The 15,916-nt window shown below is 56.8% G+C and overlaps 5 protein-coding genes across 5 annotated transcripts; 3 read left to right on the top strand and 2 right to left on the bottom strand.

Annotated features, from left to right (window-relative positions):
* Positions 1-852: 852 nt before the first annotated feature.
* Positions 853-2,522, top strand: GLE1 (Nucleoporin GLE1; the record flags this gene model as incomplete). The annotated part of the gene is made up of 2 exons (XM_036637113.1): positions 853-1,695; positions 1,746-2,522. 2 exons carry the CDS (start codon positions 853-855, stop codon positions 2,520-2,522), a joined length of 1,620 nt encoding a protein of 539 aa, XP_036498871.1.
* Positions 2,523-2,948: 426 nt separating this feature from the next.
* On the bottom strand, positions 2,949-3,774 carry Stx6 (Syntaxin-6; the record flags this gene model as incomplete). Its single annotated transcript, XM_036637112.1, has 2 exons — positions 2,949-3,654; positions 3,728-3,774. 2 exons carry the CDS (start codon positions 3,772-3,774, stop codon positions 2,949-2,951), a joined length of 753 nt encoding a protein of 250 aa, XP_036498875.1.
* Positions 3,775-4,396: 622 nt separating this feature from the next.
* Positions 4,397-6,160, top strand: METTL25 (Methyltransferase-like protein 25; the record flags this gene model as incomplete). Its single annotated transcript, XM_036637111.1, has 1 exon — positions 4,397-6,160. The coding sequence occupies one exon, from the start codon at positions 4,397-4,399 to the stop codon at positions 6,158-6,160; it is 1,764 nt and encodes a 587-aa protein (XP_036498876.1).
* A 5,112-nt stretch (positions 6,161-11,272) lies between these two features.
* Positions 11,273-12,657, top strand: CGCS363_v005261 (uncharacterized protein; the record flags this gene model as incomplete). The annotated part of the gene is made up of 2 exons (XM_036637110.1): positions 11,273-11,296; positions 11,509-12,657. 2 exons carry the CDS (start codon positions 11,273-11,275, stop codon positions 12,655-12,657), a joined length of 1,173 nt encoding a protein of 390 aa, XP_036498874.1.
* Positions 12,658-13,082: 425 nt separating this feature from the next.
* Positions 13,083-13,925, bottom strand: CGCS363_v005260 (Protein IMPACT-like protein; the record flags this gene model as incomplete). Its single annotated transcript, XM_036637109.1, has 1 exon — positions 13,083-13,925. The coding sequence occupies one exon, from the start codon at positions 13,923-13,925 to the stop codon at positions 13,083-13,085; it is 843 nt and encodes a 280-aa protein (XP_036498217.1).
* Positions 13,926-15,916: the final 1,991 nt, after the last annotated feature.

Raw genomic sequence — 15,916 nt, 5'->3', positions numbered from 1 at the left:
TGTTTTCACTGCACTCAAAGCTACCTACCATGACGGGACTATTTAGGTGCCCGACCTCACCTTAGGCGGACGGAGAGACCCACGCGCGGTCCGACCAACCAGCGGGGACGCTATACTGAAAACTGCTCGAGCCTAGAGCCGCTATAGGCTCAACAAGCCGCAATAGCCCCACCAATACTGCAACCATGGCGACGTCTCTGGTTTTCTGGTCTTCTGTTTGACTCTGTGTCCAGACTGCCAGCGGCTCTTTTTCTCTTAATTTTTTTTTTTTTCTCCTGTGCCCCCCTTCCCCTTCCTCCCCACGGGAACAGCTGCGAGCAGAAACGCTGCATCGCGGGTACAGGGTAGCAGTGCAGCAGGGGTCGTCGCTTCCAGCGCCCCCCCGAAAGAGCCCCAAGTCGCCGCGAACGGTAACATCTTCCCACCTGCGGACACCATCAAAGCGCGCCTGATACATCGTATTATTTTTCCCTGCTCCACACCCGCGCAGCGCACCCAACCTGAACTCGACGGTCTCAGTCTCGACCTTGCCCAGTTGACGACACACCACCACCGGACGTAGCCAACCCCAAACCGACAAGCCCCTTCCAAAGGACCCCGAGGCCGCAAAGGAGCACAGCCTCGTCTGGACTCCCAAAGATCGCCCGAGAGCCTTGTCTCCCCCGACCGAACGGCTACGGCGGACGTCACTCGTTTCGACCGAATTGTTGGGGGTTCTTATCGTTTATTTATTTTTTTCACTCGTTTCCCCGTCGCCGGTGTCATCGTGGTTCCCACGCGTTCCGACCCCACCGCCCGATGCCGTAGGCCCGGCCACATCCAGCAACGTCTGGCACCCGCGTGCAACCAACCATGGCGCACTCCTCGCCTTCACGGAGGAGCCACAGCAAGGACTGCGTCAAGCAGAGTCCTGAGCGTGGGTTTGTCGCCGACTTTCTGTCGGAGAACCGCAATTCAGAGCTGAGCCATCGCGATGCCCTCGCCGCTGCCCAGCTCGAACACGAGCGCGTTCGCCTCGCTGCCCTCAGGGTGTACGAGGTCCACCAATTGCAGGAGGAGAAGCAGCGACTGGAGGCCGAGCAGCGCAGGATAGCACAACTTCAGAAGGAGGAGGAGGAGCGATTGAAGGCCGAGGCTGCTGTCCGCGCCGAACAGGAGAGGCTTAGAGAGCTCAAGGCAAAGCAGATACCTCAGCTTCCTCCCGAGCCCGAACCCGAACCTCCCAAACCTGAAGCCGTACCGCCGAAGAAGCAAGAGCCCCAGGTCAATGGCACCACCAGCCAAGCAGTCAAGGTCGAGACTGCTGCTCCAGCACCGCAAAGGTTACAGCCGACACCCGTGGCAAACGCTTCGGCGCCAGCTCTTCAGACGGCAAAGACTACTCTGGCAGCTCCTTTACCAACACTTGCGAAGGAACCTGCCGCAGCGCCAGCCCAAGCCAATGGGTTCCTGACGAAGCCCGTCGAGCCTCCGAAGCCCGCCGCGCAGCCCGCCGCTGCCGCGATACCCGCGAAATCGGCAGACGCCGATAGGTACGCCGAAATACACCAAGCTCTGAAAAAGCTGAGAAAGGACGTCGAGGCTCTATCGAAGCAACCTGGATCGCCGCTCAAAGGCAAGCTCGGCGACATGCGCCGACAAATCAGGAAATCCATTGGGCAATTGACCGCTGGCAAGGGAGCAAACGCCGTACCTGTAAGGATGCCGCTGCCTTTATCCCTGCCAAGAAGCTGACATCATCTCAGATGAACACAATCAACGTCACTCTACGTGAATCACTGGCAAGTGTACAGTCGCCGCCGATAGACGTCAGTCTGTATGTTCTACGAAATCGAGAACCTGTCGAAGGAGCTGTCCACAATGGCGAACAGCTCCCGGCGCTGTTTATCTATCTTCTCAACATCCTCTCAAAGGCAATTATAGGACAGTTCGCCAACGAGGGTGGCGCGAATACCAAGTCCGCCGAGCCAGTCGGTATCGTCACGGCTCAAATCTTCTCCAACAAGGATTACCACTGGCGGGGCGTCTCCCTGATTGACATTCTGATCGCCAAGTTCCGTGTGGCTTGCCCAGTCTTGTTCGGTTCTAGGGGGAACGACAAGACGCAAGCAGGCCGCCAGGCTATCGGTTGGAAGAAAGAGGACGGCAATTGGATTCCTGAGCAGGCGCACAATGACAGGATGACGGGTCTCGGCGCCGGTTTCGCGGCTATTGCCCTGCGAGACTTCAGCAAGGCGTCCAAGACAAACCCGTACCCGCCGACGAACTACTGGAAGGCTATGGCGCAGATAGTCAACTCACCGCCGCAGCTCATCTCGAACACGCAGTACATCGTGCTCAAGTCCATGATCGACGGCCACCAGCAACGGTTTATCAACTTCTATGGAAACGCCGCCCTCGCTGCCCTGCGCTTGGCGCTCGTGGAGTTTCCTGGAAAGGCTCCCGCTGGAGCTACGGCAGCCCAGGCTCTGCAGGTGCTCGCAGACGTCATGAGGAGAGATTCCGGCTTGGACTTGTCGTAGTACGACTAAGGGGAACAGAAAACATAATCTTATACATAACCAATTCAAGGATGGCCGGTTTCTGATACCAGGAAAAGGGGCACATATTCATTTAGGCGTTCTGGACAAAACACTCATACAGTTGAAATACGGCAAAGCGTTGACTCTCGACGGCAAGTCGTTTGTCCATCATTAACGGGCTCAGCGACAACGCCTCTGTGCGAGGAGACAAGCAGTTTGGTATTGCGTATCGTTCGTTGGATGCAACGATATACCATATCCTATTTGAGGACCTCTCTAGCAATAGACACTATTAGAACAAAAAAAGAAAGACAATGACAAGCGCTCCGTATGAACTCCCTATCCCTTCCTGTAAATGTATGTGGTGATTGCCCCCTCCTTTTCGTCATTTCGACACAAACCTCATGAACGACCATTTCGAGATCGCTATAGTATCAGCAACAAAACGAGCAGCAGAATGAGCACGAAGATGAGCACCGCAATGCAGCAGCTGCTCAACCGATCCTCGTTCCGGCGCATGACGTAGTTCAGCTTCTGCACGCCCGTCTGCAACCTGCCCCCGACGCGGTCCGCGACGCTGTCCACGACCTCGAGCATCTCGCGCTGCTCCTCGAGCTCGCGGCCCATATCGTCAGCCTGCCGCCTCAGGTTCCCCACCGTCTGGAACACGCCGTCGAGGTGCGTGTCCTGCTGGCGCATCATCTCGAGCTGCTGCTGCTGCTCGAACTCGGCGTACCCGTCGCCGCCGTCGCCGTCGGGTATCGCGAAGGAGCTCGGGTCCGGCAGGTCCGACGAGGCTCCCTTGCCCTTTGCGGCTGACGATGCGGCGGCGTCGCCGAGCTTCTTGGCCAGCTCGTCGCGCATGTCCTCCACCTCGCCGCCGACCTCCTGGACCAGCCTCTTGCGGCGGGTGACCTCGGACGCGGAGAGGCCGAAGGAGGCCGGGTCCGACTCGACGGCCTTGACGGACTCGACCAGGTCGGCGAGGTCTTCGGCGAGGGACTCGAGGGCGGATTCGAGGTCGGAGCGGGCGGAGGCCAGTTCGGGGGACGTCGGGGACGTGGAGAGGGAGCGGATGCGGAGGTAGGAGGTGAATAGGGGCCGGGTGGAATCCAGCTGGGCGAGGACATCTCTGCGAGTTTATTGTTAGTTAGAGACCATCTCCTTTACTGGTTTCGATAGCTGGAAGGGGGGGATGCGCATACTGCTGGACTTGGAGGAAGGGATCCTCCTCGTTGGCGGAGGACATCATCCTGGCGACGAGGGTGTGGAAAGGCGCATCCGTGGACGCATTGGTTTGCGGGTGCAGTTGTGGTTGGAACAATCGATGCGCCGGTCAAGATTTGCGTCTATTTCGGGTGCCCAATCGATGGTGGCCGAATACTAGGTGCACCGGATATGCGTTATGGGTGATCTGTAGTCAAATTACCTTTTAGGTAAACGCGGCTGGGATGACGTTTGCGCGTCTGTCTTGCGCTGCTGCTTGCTGCGGACGGTGGTGGTAGTAAGCTTCCGGCTGGCCCCCCTTAGGTGTCCACTCGGTGTCGGGTACTTGGAGGTACTTCGCTGCAGTGACAAGCTGCTGCATCCGGGGATTCTTCGGCTGAAGGAGCTCAGATGTGGAGCAGACTCACCGAGAATAACCACCAAAGCGACCCCTCCTTCACCGAGAAAAATTTCCCCATAGAGGGGTCCCTTTTCTTTTTATGTAAGTGGGATGTATTTTCAGACGGATTCCCACAGTCACTCACTTCACGCACTCACTCACAACTCGGTCGCTCACTTGGGCAGCGTCTCATAATTCGAGACATTCTACAGGCCGCAACAGTACCGCAACTCAGGAAAGGCATCGAGGGAGTCACAGCCATCCAAAAATGATCCCAGAAAAGCCCCTCCCGTGCTCAGATGAGTTCCCCTCGCCAGAGGCCTACGTCTCCGCCCTCCTCAAGTTCGTCACGGAGACGGACCTCTTCCAGATCCTCTGCGGCGGCGTCCACGTCCTCGACTTCTTCACAAACACGCCGGGCCTCTTCCACCAGGTCCTGCCCCAGGAATGGCAGCCCTTCCTGCTTGCCTACGACACCATGCGCCTGCTCGACCTGCTCATGAGGGACGACCTGGACAACCTCCCCGCGATGGACCCGCCCCCGCCGGAGAGCTTCCTCGCCTACGTCCGCGACATCCGCCGCTTCTCCCTCGCGCGCGAGTTCAAGCCCTCGCAGTCCGAGACGAAGCCGCCGCCGAAGCTGTCCCGCTCCGTCGCCGTCGGCATGAAGCCCAAGAAGGTGCACGAGGTCGCCCACTTCGCGCGGTACGTGGACTCCCTCGCCGGCGCCATCGCGGAGCGCTGGGACAAGGAGACGACGCACTTTGTCGACTTTGGCAGCGGGCAGAACTACCTCGGCCGCACCCTGGCCCTGCCCCCTTACAACAGGCACGTCGTGGCCGTGGAGGGTCGCGAGCACAACATTGACGGCGCAAAGGGGCTGGACGTGCTGTCCGGGCTGGCGGGCAAGGAAGTCGTCATGCGAAACAAGAAGCTCTGGGCTCAGATGCAGGCCGACAAGTTCGGCACCGACAATGTTAGGAAGATCACGAAGCCGTCTACGGATGCGGTTGAGGACTTTGACTTTAGGCCCATCAAGGAGCTCGAACCGCAGTACAACCGCGCCATCGGAAAGGGCTCAGTGTCGTACGTGGTCGGCAGGCTGGAGAGCGGCGACCTCACAGAAGTCATTGGGCGCATTGAGAAGGAGGTCCTCCCGGAGGAGGAGGACAAGGAACTCAAGATGATGGCCGTCTCGATCCACTCGTGCGGCAACCTCTCGCACTATGGCATCCGCTCGCTCATCATGAACCCGGCGATCCACTCCGTCGCCATCGTCGGCTGCTGCTACAACCTCCTCACCGAGAAACTCGGCCCGCCGACGTTCAAGTACACATACGCCCGCCCGTCGCTGCAGGCCCTCAACGGTCGCGTCGTCAGGGAGTCCTCGCGCTTCGACCCCGAGGGCTTTCCCCTGAGCGAGAAGCTCTCGACGTACGACGGCGGCGTCCGCATGAACATCACCGCACGGATGATGGCGTGCCAAGCACCCCAGAACTGGACGCGAGAGGAGAGCGACGACTTCTTCACCCGCCATCTCTTCCGCGCAATCCTCCAAAAGATCTTCCTCGACAAGGGCGTCATATCCAAAGTCTACCACCGCGATCCGGACGCCGACTCGGACGAGACCCCTGAGACGCCCTTCAACATGAGCACCAACCCCGTCATCATCGGCTCCCTGCGCAAGGCCTGCTACCGCTCGCTGGGCGACTACATCCGCGGGGCCGTCACCAAGCTCACCACAAACCGGGAGTACGGGCAGTACAGCGCCATCATCAAGGAGAAGATGTCCGACATGTCTGACGAGGAGATCAAGCGCTACGAGGACGAATACCTTTCCCGCAAGAAGGAGGTCGCCGCGGTGTGGAGTCTGATGGCATTCAGCGCGTGCGTGGTTGAGTCGCTCATTGTCACAGACCGCTGGCTGTTCCTCAAGGAGCACGCGGACGTTGTCCGGGACGCCTGGGTTGAGACGGTGTTCGATTATGGGTTGAGCCCGCGAAATATGGTTGTCGTCGGTATCAAGAAATAAAGAGCGGGGAACTCTTGGTCTTCACTGACTTGGCGTACGTTCTTCATATCGGCTGCAAGGTTCCCGTCATGGCTCCGCTTGGGCTTTGAGGTCTTACCCTGGATCGGCAAATGGGCACGCGACAAGCGCGGTGCAAATTTGCACGACGGCGGCAACCATACCGACGGCGCCCGAACAGCTGGGTCCCGTGTATGCATTGTCATGAGTAGTCATCGGGACGGACTGCCTGTGCCGAGACGAACGGCATGTCCGTAAAGTCTCGGGTTGGTTGAGCTTGCATGCGCGGCGACGTCGTCCTCGCCCTCGTCGCCGTCTCGTGGCCTTGATCTGAACAGGACAAGGGTTGAACTTGCGCGTCGGTTACTGCGGTAAACGGACAAACCGTAGGGTTTGTTCTCCCTCGTCGTTGATGTCATGCATGAACCAGCATCGGTTGAGAAGGAGGGCTGCGATAGGTTGAAGATGCTTCCTCTCGATTACTGAGGATTACCTCGCCATAGAGTTGCACAGGGACGAGCAACAGAACCCCTCATTCCCTCCGCTTCGTCTTACCATCTGCAGGGAACGGCCGATTGGCGGGGTACAGGCCAAAAAGGCCAGCCTGGAAAAGGCATGTTGGCCGGTTAGACTAGTGGGCTAGAAGCGCAAATTCGTCAATTAGCTCTTGAGGCTAACAAAGTAGAGCTTGAGACGGCGACAGTCATAGCTTGAGATAACGCCCAACCGTCCGATTCCCTATCAGTGGATCTACGATCTGATCCGCAAAGATAACGTATGGGAGCACAGACGGGCGAATGGGACCCCATCGGAGATTTGAGGAAGCATGATGAAGAGAAGCAAAACTGTAATAGAAAGGTAGCCAGTCGCCGAAGGAACGTTTCAAGACCGAAAAAAAGCTCATGGTCAGGGCCGAGACCTCGGCGATGCTCCGGCCTCATGATGGATCACGGCACGCGGTGAGGGTGGCCCGTCTCCAGTCAAGTGGAGGTTCTCTCGTCTTCCTGTCAGCAGTGTCCGCAGCATCCCACGCCTGCGATGCAGACGAAGCCCAACTCGGCAATCAAACAGCAAACAATGAGGAGCTGAAAGCTTCATATGGCACCAGAGCTGTTGTCTTGGCCACCACCAGCCATGTTGAAGCGACGACCAATGCGTACGTGATGTTTACCCTAAACGTGCGCGATGCTGTCATAAGGGCGCGTGGTGACGATGTGTGCCTGCCAATCCCTTCTCCTGCAGGTGAGACGACCGAGTATTTGGCTCGGCCTAGTCAAGTCTGTGAACTCCCGTTGGACGTCGGGGTGTCACAAGGCAAATCTCGGGTTCGTGGGTTGGCGTCGTCAACCCACGCTCGTTTGCGAGTCAGGTTCCCGAACCCCAGAGAGTGTTTGACCACGCCGCACGAATTCATCAAAAGGTTGCCAACGAGTGGACGGCTAGGTCAAGAAATGGGGGTTAAGGCGCGTCGACGAACCGCTTAGAAGCGGCCGTTGGAGGCAGCTGCGGACGATGCGAATGTGTGTAGGGTCGCAGTGGAGGTGGTTGCTGAAGGGATCGGATCCCAGGATCCAATTCTTGATGGGGGTCCAGATGGAGGCCGGGTTGCGGGAGGAGAGTTGTCACTGACAGAGTGGGAAAGATGAGGGCCGAGAGGGGTGGGATCCCCTGTCCTGAGCGAGGGTTGCACCCTCTCTGAGAGTTATGGCGCCAACAACCTGACCAGAGGTGGCATTTTGCATCTCAAGCAGTCGTCCGGGAGTCGATATTAGGAAACCCGGACGACGCAGGTTGGCCACGACACCTTGCTGCTACGTCAAGAGTAGCGTTAGGTGAAGCAGGGGCAGAGTTGAGTCCACTGGAGAATCCATGCTCAACTCGACAGTTGTCGCATGGCGCCGATTTGGCGAGAAGCATTGCTGTGAGCCAGCAGGACGGGGAGCGATGGGAAAGGGTTGGTTCAGACAAGGTTCAGGAACCGTTGCGATCGGCGGGGCCGGCTCTTTGGTGAAAAGACGGCTTGGTTGGTACTCGGTGAATTGGAGAAGCGAAATTTTTCTTTTTCGTCGTGAACCACTGCAGACCCGACATGGCTGAACCTCTGGTCTGACGCAATGGCGTTGGAGACGGGGAGCTGAGATGGCAGGTGAGTTTGGGGACGACGCCGGCAACTCAAAGCGAGTGAGGTGAGGTGAGGTGCACCTGGAAGCTCAGCGTTGGGGACCGGCTCCAGGCCGCCGAAGAGGGGTCCAAGTGCGGGGGTAAGCTCTCTCGGGGGCTGGGATACGTATCGGTGTCTGGGCGATGTCATCGCCAAACACCGTGCCGCAGGTCCTTCGATAGCTATTGTAATGAATAACCTGCTTGGAAATCCGACCGATCCAGCTTAGGACCCGAGAAAGGCGGGCATTCGCTGGAGCTGGCGGTTGTCGTTATCCCACGTCGTTCATCGAGGTAGGTGGATGCGAGGCCGAAGCCAGCCGCATCCAGGATCAGGCAATGAATGACGGCGGCGCCCGCGAGCACTGAGCAGTGTTGTTCCCGTGGTGGTGATGCCCAGTTGAGAGGTGAGAAGTGAGAGATGACAAGTGCGTAGCAATGCTGAGGTGAGGCACGTACATAGTAGAGGCAGGTGAGGTGAGGTAAGGTAAGGTGAAGGGGGTGAGGGTACTCCTGCCGGCGGCAGCTTCTGTCAGGTACGTTGCCTGGCTTACATCATGGTTCATGAGATGTCCAATCTGGAGGCCAGACTGGAAGGGGTTTTCTCCAGACAGTTGCTTCACTGATGCAGGCGCTCCCGTCATCACCTTACCGGACCTACATGCCTAGCTAGCCAGCGACCCATTGTCTCGGTGGCGTCGGTGATTCAGACCAGGTCTGGAGATGATGCTACAGCGCGCTCTCTCTGTGTCTCTCTCTGTGCGAATAAGCTGAAAAGAGACTGACCACTGCGAAGCTCGTAAAGCAGGCCGCACAGCCAAAGAAACCCCCACGTTCCCGTCTCACTAGTCTGCTGCAAGCCGCCCGAAACGGCCTTCGACTGAACCCTTTCTTGCGTCTGGCCTTTCCGTCCTCTGCTTTCCAGGTTTCCGATCATTCACTTTAGCTCTGAGGTGAGCTTGTTGATGCCTTCCTTCCCTTGGCTGGACGGAGAGGTCAGTCGGCCACGGTCAAGGCGTCAGGATGACGGGATTCAACTAGCACGCGCCTCCGTCTCATCATCATCTTCGTGGGGAATCACGCCTTTCTACTTTTGGTCTGCAGATTAGATGCCCAGGCTATGGCACCAGAACGCAACGCAATACTACGCACTCCACGTACACGTGTATTCAACTCGGCATCACGTTCACCTCTACGGGGGATCGGACGGTGGAGAAAAGAGAGAGCGGCTCAACTTCAATTGCCCTCGCCCACTTACACGAAGCCGGGCATTGGTGCGTGCCTGACTCAAGCGCCCGCTGGAGTTGCCGTCTCTTACATCCTCACGACCGAGGACAGACACTGATTCGGATATCTCCAGCGCGGCCGAGGAGCCTTCTTGGATCCAGAACACACTTGCCGCAACCAGATAACGTCGTGAAACCACCAAAGGGGATCCCTTCCCCCTCCCATCGTGGTGCTCCAGGCATCGCTCTCGCTTCCCCCTTGGTGCGTGGGATAGGTGCGTGTGCGTGTGTGCGCGCTGACGAGACACACACCATCAAAGATGCAATCATGGGCTGGATCCCTCCCATCCCCAATGCTTTTTGCCCTTTGCCTTCTCTCCTCGATCCCCTGCTTGACCCCGCCATGCCATGCTGCCCACCTTCATGCAGCCGGAGGAACCAGTCTGCCCGGGTTCAGCATTGGCAGAGTGAACAATAATTGCGGGTGCACATAGCACGCATATACATCAATGATCAACGACGAGGTAAGCTTTTGTGACGAGCTCCGTCATGGAAAATGATAGTCCAATGCGGCTTCGCGCAAATACAGTATGACAGCCATGGCCATCCTGAGTTTGGTACGGACTCGGCCAACCGCGTCTTGACCGAGGTGGTCCTGCGTGATGCATTCGGACAGAAAAAGCAAGCATCCCACATCGCTGAGTCTTTGGGAAGGAAAGGAAAAAAAAAAAAAAAAAAAAAAAAAGAGGAAAAATCTCCATCTCGGCGCAAACCACTCAAGCGGAGTCGAGGGTCCTTAGAGGGGCCTGCGCTGTTACCCGCTCTTGCTGCTGTACGTGTAAGGGCCCCGGCCAACACAACTACCGCGTAGATACCTGATGCTTGTTCAACTCCTTCACGTTATCTGCAACCCAAGCAAAGTCCCAAGGCAAGCAAGCAAGCCCACGTTTTTTCTCCGTCACCAGCTGTTTTTCCCTGGCCCTCTCGCGCTTTTTCTATTTTCTCCTTGGGGTGGGCTTTTGCTTGGCCGGCCCCGGTAAGTGAGATGTGCCCGTGCTTTAGCGTCCCATTATCGACGGCCGCCGCACGCCGCACGCCGCAGCGCCCTCCTCTCCGCACCATTACCTTTGAAGCTGCCTCGCCTTGCCTTACCTGGAGGTGCCTTGCCTACCTTACCTACCTCACATAGTAGGTACCTCACCTAGGACCTCTTAGCTTGCAACTCCGGGGTCCTTATGAACCTAATTCCTCTTTCCCCCTTCCCTCCTTCATAACCTTTCCCGTCCCTTCCTCTTGTTCCTCTTTCCTGGCTCTTTTACTTGATATTCTCCTCCCGATTCCACGACGTCTTCCGTTCATACCTTGGGTTCCACGTCGGACATACAGAACTTGTATACAACCAGAGATAACACAAGATACGACGGTTTCCCTGTCAGCAACGGCTACCCAAATCCTCACTCGCTGAGACTTTTGAGTCTCACCAAGAGCACCGGCCAGCCTTATGAGAGCCTGATCCGAACCCGGCAGAGAGGCCCCTCCGATATCCTCCCGCACGCGCAACTGCCAACGTCTGTGCCCTACTGCGCATCGACATCGGATTTTTTTTTTTTTTATTCTTGGACCACCACCCACAGATTCATAGATAAAGGGTTTCGAAAGTCAGCGAGGAGGAAGTAAGAAGGTTTTCTTCTTGGCTTCAAGAGCCAGAAGTTTGCGCGCCAGGGACATCATGAACGCCCAGGTCTCGTTTCTCGTAAGTAGACACACTCACACCAGCCCATGCTGCGCTCTGGATAGAGTCACCAAAAAGGCGGGGCTGGCTCTTGCACTTTCATGTCCACCCCACCACAGCGACGCTACCTACGAGCTGCATCCGTACCCTTTCCGGACCAAGAAGAATACATGACATAACGTCTCGCTGGGCCCATTGTTGAGGTCTTTGGACTAACACCGATTACGATCTAGGACGGCACCTACACTCTGATCCACATTCCTCTCGATCTGTACTCAACCTTGCTGCAGCCCATTCTCCGCGTCCTCCTGCCACAGACCCAGACCCTTAAGGCGTCAAAAGGAGAGCCTGAACATGAATTAGAAGGCCTCAATGCCGAAAGCCAGCATGGCTTCCTCAACATCAGCGTCACTCCCATGGAGTGCTCCATCGTCTGCCACAGCTCTTGGGCCAAGAATGTCTTTGAGCCTGCCATCAAGGACCTGCCCAAGGACCTCGCCAAGTCCGTCTCAATATCCAAAGACACCTACCTCGTCCTTTCCGTCATCAGCGCAGGCATGGACGCTGCCGGGCGCGTCATGGAGCTGACTTCGCCTCTGGCCCTCGCCGGAATCCCGATTTTCTTCATTACCACCTACTACTCCGACTTCATCCTGGTGCCGACCAAGGACAAGAAGACTGTCATTCAGGCCCTCCTGGCGCGCGGTTTCGAGCTGGCCGAGAACGAGTCCAACTTCGTCAGCCCTGCAGCATCTGTTCACTCCCGCGGCGGTAGCCAGAACGGCCCTCCGCTGACCCCACCGCCCTCGACCATCGCCGAGCTCCAGGTGCGCACCTTCGATTTGCTCAAGAAGCGTAGCGTCGCCCCTTACGTCGAAGACGACCTGCTCCTGGTCCAGTGCTCTGGCCGAGAGACATCGCAACTTGGAGGCGAGTTCTCGCATACCCAGCGTCCGCCCCTGAGTAGGCAGGTGACGGGCAACGGCCATCGCCAGACATGGCTAGACAACATCGACACGAAGCTGTACACCGCCATGATCTCGGCGCTGGCGGCGCGGCCGCGCTTCATATCCATCACCCTCGCACAGGAGGATCCGCCCTCACTGCTGCTGGACAGGTCTCTCCTCGGTCTTTTTGGTGATTCACTCGTAGGAGACACCAAGTCGAACCTCACTCCCATCTTCCTGGATCTCGAGAGCCTTCCGTTGGAAGCCACCGGCATCGTTTGCGGAGTTGCCGGTACACTTGTGCAGGACATGCGCACCGGAGACAGCGCAGGACTGTCATATCTATCTACCGCTCGAGCCGGTGCCGTCATTCTTTCGTGTGAACAGTCGATTCACGCTCTTGAGATTCTTGAACCGAAACTGTTCAAGGCCTGATTTGGTTGAGCATATGAACACAGCCCGGGGAACAGCCTGCATTGGTAAGGTTTTGCCAAAACATTGTTGGGCGGATCGTAAGAAAACAAAAGATAGGGGGAACCAAAAAATGTTACGACACTTTCGGAGTGGGATTTACGATGTTGAATGACTGTACTAGCATGGACTGGCGGCGGTTGGCAATCTGATTTTGAAAATTTCCTTCGACATGTTGGCGTTCGCGGAGGACGGCGGCTCTCTGATGTTAGATACCAACTCTTTGTATGTCTTGCGAGAATAGCTGGTGTCGGTCCGGATTCAATTTGAGATGCTTCGATCTCGTTTGTCTTTGATCCCATTTCGGGCCTCGGTGTGGTTTGTTCATGATCTAAATGCAGTTGTTGCGAGAGTATAACTCGCTGATGTCTATCCAATATCCGTCCTTTCTACTTGCCGCCCTTCTTCTTCCCTGCCTCTTCGACCCAGCCCGCCTTCACAAACGCATCCCTCGCCGAGCTGTTAATCAGCGCGAACCGCCGCGGGCCGAGCTTCTGCCCGCCGTACCACCTCGTCACGACGACCATGACGTCCCACAGGTCCATCAGCTGCATGAGATGCAACAGCCGCCCGCCCGCCGCCGTCTCCCCGTCGTCGTCGCAGTCCTGGAAGCTCGTCCCGTTCGGGCCCCGGATCCGCCACGCCGTCATGTTGTGCGTCGCCGTCCGCGCCTTCTTGTCCGTCGCGAGCAGGTGCTGCACATAACCCGCCGCCTGCTCTGGACTGCTCACCGGCGCCGCGCGCGCAACGAAGACGGACTTGAGCTCCACGAAGGGGTCTGAGATCACCCACGGCGGCTCCTCGGCGAGGTACGCCGGCACCGACGACTCTTCGTACGCTGCTGCTGCTGCTGCTGCTGAGGAGGACTCGTCTGCTGCTTCTGGGGAGGGGCTCCGCGCCGCGGCCTCAGCTTCTGCGCTGGCCTCGGCCCACCGCTGGTACTCCTCTATCGCGTCGAAGAGGCAGACGGCGCCGGGCTGGTAGACGGTGGCGATGGCGTCGCGGAAGAGGGCGAGGTCGCGGGCGGCGGCACCGCGGGGCGCGCCCTCGCCGGCGCTGTGGGTGCCGAGGACCTGTGGCGGGACGGAGGGGTACGAGTCTGTGAGGCGGAGGGTGAGGGAGGAGGCCGAGGGCAGCGCGAGGATGTAGTCTGGCGGGGTGGAGGGGGAGAGGGTGCCGTCTCCGTAGATTGAGTTTATGACTTCGATTTCGTCCTTGAGGTCGTCCGACATTTTGGGGGTTGGCGTTGGTTGTGAAAGAGCCGGCCGACGGCAGAGGGTATGGGTTGTGGTGTAGGTGCGATGAGTGGTGAGTGAGAACCCAGAGTTGACTGTGACGTCTGAAACTTGAAGTTGGGGTTTTCTCGACTGTGCTGGAGAGAACTTTAGATATCCCCGCCCTGGAACCGATCTCAACAACTGTCGAGTTGAGCGATACAGTAGGCTCATATGGCACTTGGGTAATATTAGTTGTGGTTGTGAAGGTGACAGTGAGAACTTGCTCCGATGGACCGGCCGTTCAACCGCTGTACGGGAGTTGTGGGCCGACATGGTCCGTGCATCAATATAAACTACACAAGGTAAATCTCATAAGGTTCCTCAATTCAATCAACCGCACATGTGGAATTATACGTAGGAACACTTGCACACTAAGTGGAAGCGCTCTTACGGAAGCGCTCTTAATTGTTGCTGTTTTTTCTCAAAAATACTACATCGATCCTCTTGCTTATATGAAGTCTTCAATACCTAAGCTTTATGGGGCCTGCTTACCTTACATGATTAGTTACTCATACAACGGAAGGCCCCGGTTGCCTAAAATATTGACGACCTATCAGTAAAAAGTGCAATTGCTATCTGATCAGGCTGTACCTCGCGGCTGAGATGCGGCCCAATGTTTCTTGCCATCTTTCAACCTAAGCACTTTGTTGCTCCTATCTAGTGAGAACTAAACCGCAAGTTTACGTCGAAGTCTTGCTTGTTGCGGTCTAAGGTGCGCTGCACCAACAGTTTCTTAACCTAGTGTCGTTCCCATGGCCGAAGTCAACACCAAACATGGACAAGAAGATGTATGACCTCTCAAGCCTTAGTGACTCTGGCCCTTTAAAAAGGCGACGCAAGATTTCGGCAGAAGTCGATGCACCTGTCGACAGATTATGCACAACCTGCGAGCAACTCAACTTATCGGTCCAGAAGTTCGTCCCAGCTGAAGCTTCGACCAGCAAGCTACCAGGGTTCCTTTCGGAAGCATCGAGTGCTACCGGCTTGCAGTCGCTAAATCTAGGCTATCTCGACGACGTCTATCGTCGGCGAGAAAGATGCTCGTTCTGCTGGCTGGTTTTCCAGGGGATCCATTCGCTCAGAGCACGTACCGCATCTACAGGACATCACATTTGCAACGATGGCCGCACCAAAGACGGACAACGTGTTCATTGCTACGTTGAGTGGCAGCTTGATGGCCGTCTAGTAGAAGTTCAAGAGCCAGAACTCAAACCCCGACCGCCTACGCGCCGCCTGAGAGTTTTCAGCCCTGAAAGCTACTGGACCGACACCTATATCATGCTCATGTCTTCAGAATCTTCTTTCACAGCCGACCCAAGCTTCCTGGCACGAAAGGTATCGCCTTCCACCATCGACCCGGAGATGCTGAAGAATTGGCTTCGCCTATGCGGGGAAAATCACAGCTGCCAGCCTAGAGATTCATTCCATATATCTCTAGATTTTGTCCGCCGTTTGAGGTTTATCGACCTGGAACAAGAGGCTCTAGTCCCCTGTTCAGAGATTGGAATCGAGACCACAGAATATGCCACTCTCAGTTATGTATGGGGTGGCCCGAGCCGGCTTAGTCTAGGGAAGGCCAACTTCAACTCCCTTACTTCGGCTGGAGCACTGGGTCCTACAACACATGCGTTACCGGAAACGATTCGCGATGCTATGCTAATCGCCCGTTCAATTGGTCTCCGATACATATGGGTTGACGCATTATGCATTATTCAAGACTGTTTTGAAGACAAGGCCCGCGTGATTCCAGCAATGGACCAAATATATGGGAACGCAGTCGTCAACATTTGCGCGGCGTCCGCGAATAGTTCACGCGGTGGGATCCAGGGTTCGCCCATGACCCCTCGAAATCTCGCTCATCTCCCAATTGCTATGTACGGCGACCTTACTCTGATGGCAACGAAGACGGTCGAAAGTCGTATACAGCACACGCCATGGAACTCGAG

Source organism: Colletotrichum siamense, assembly GCF_013390195.1.
Source record: "Colletotrichum siamense strain Cg363 chromosome Unknown KSG_Cg363_contig03, whole genome shotgun sequence".
NCBI lineage: Eukaryota > Fungi > Ascomycota > Sordariomycetes > Glomerellales > Glomerellaceae > Colletotrichum > Colletotrichum siamense.
Note: the sequence above shows the minus strand (reverse complement) of the source record. Positions and strands in the feature narration are given on the sequence as shown.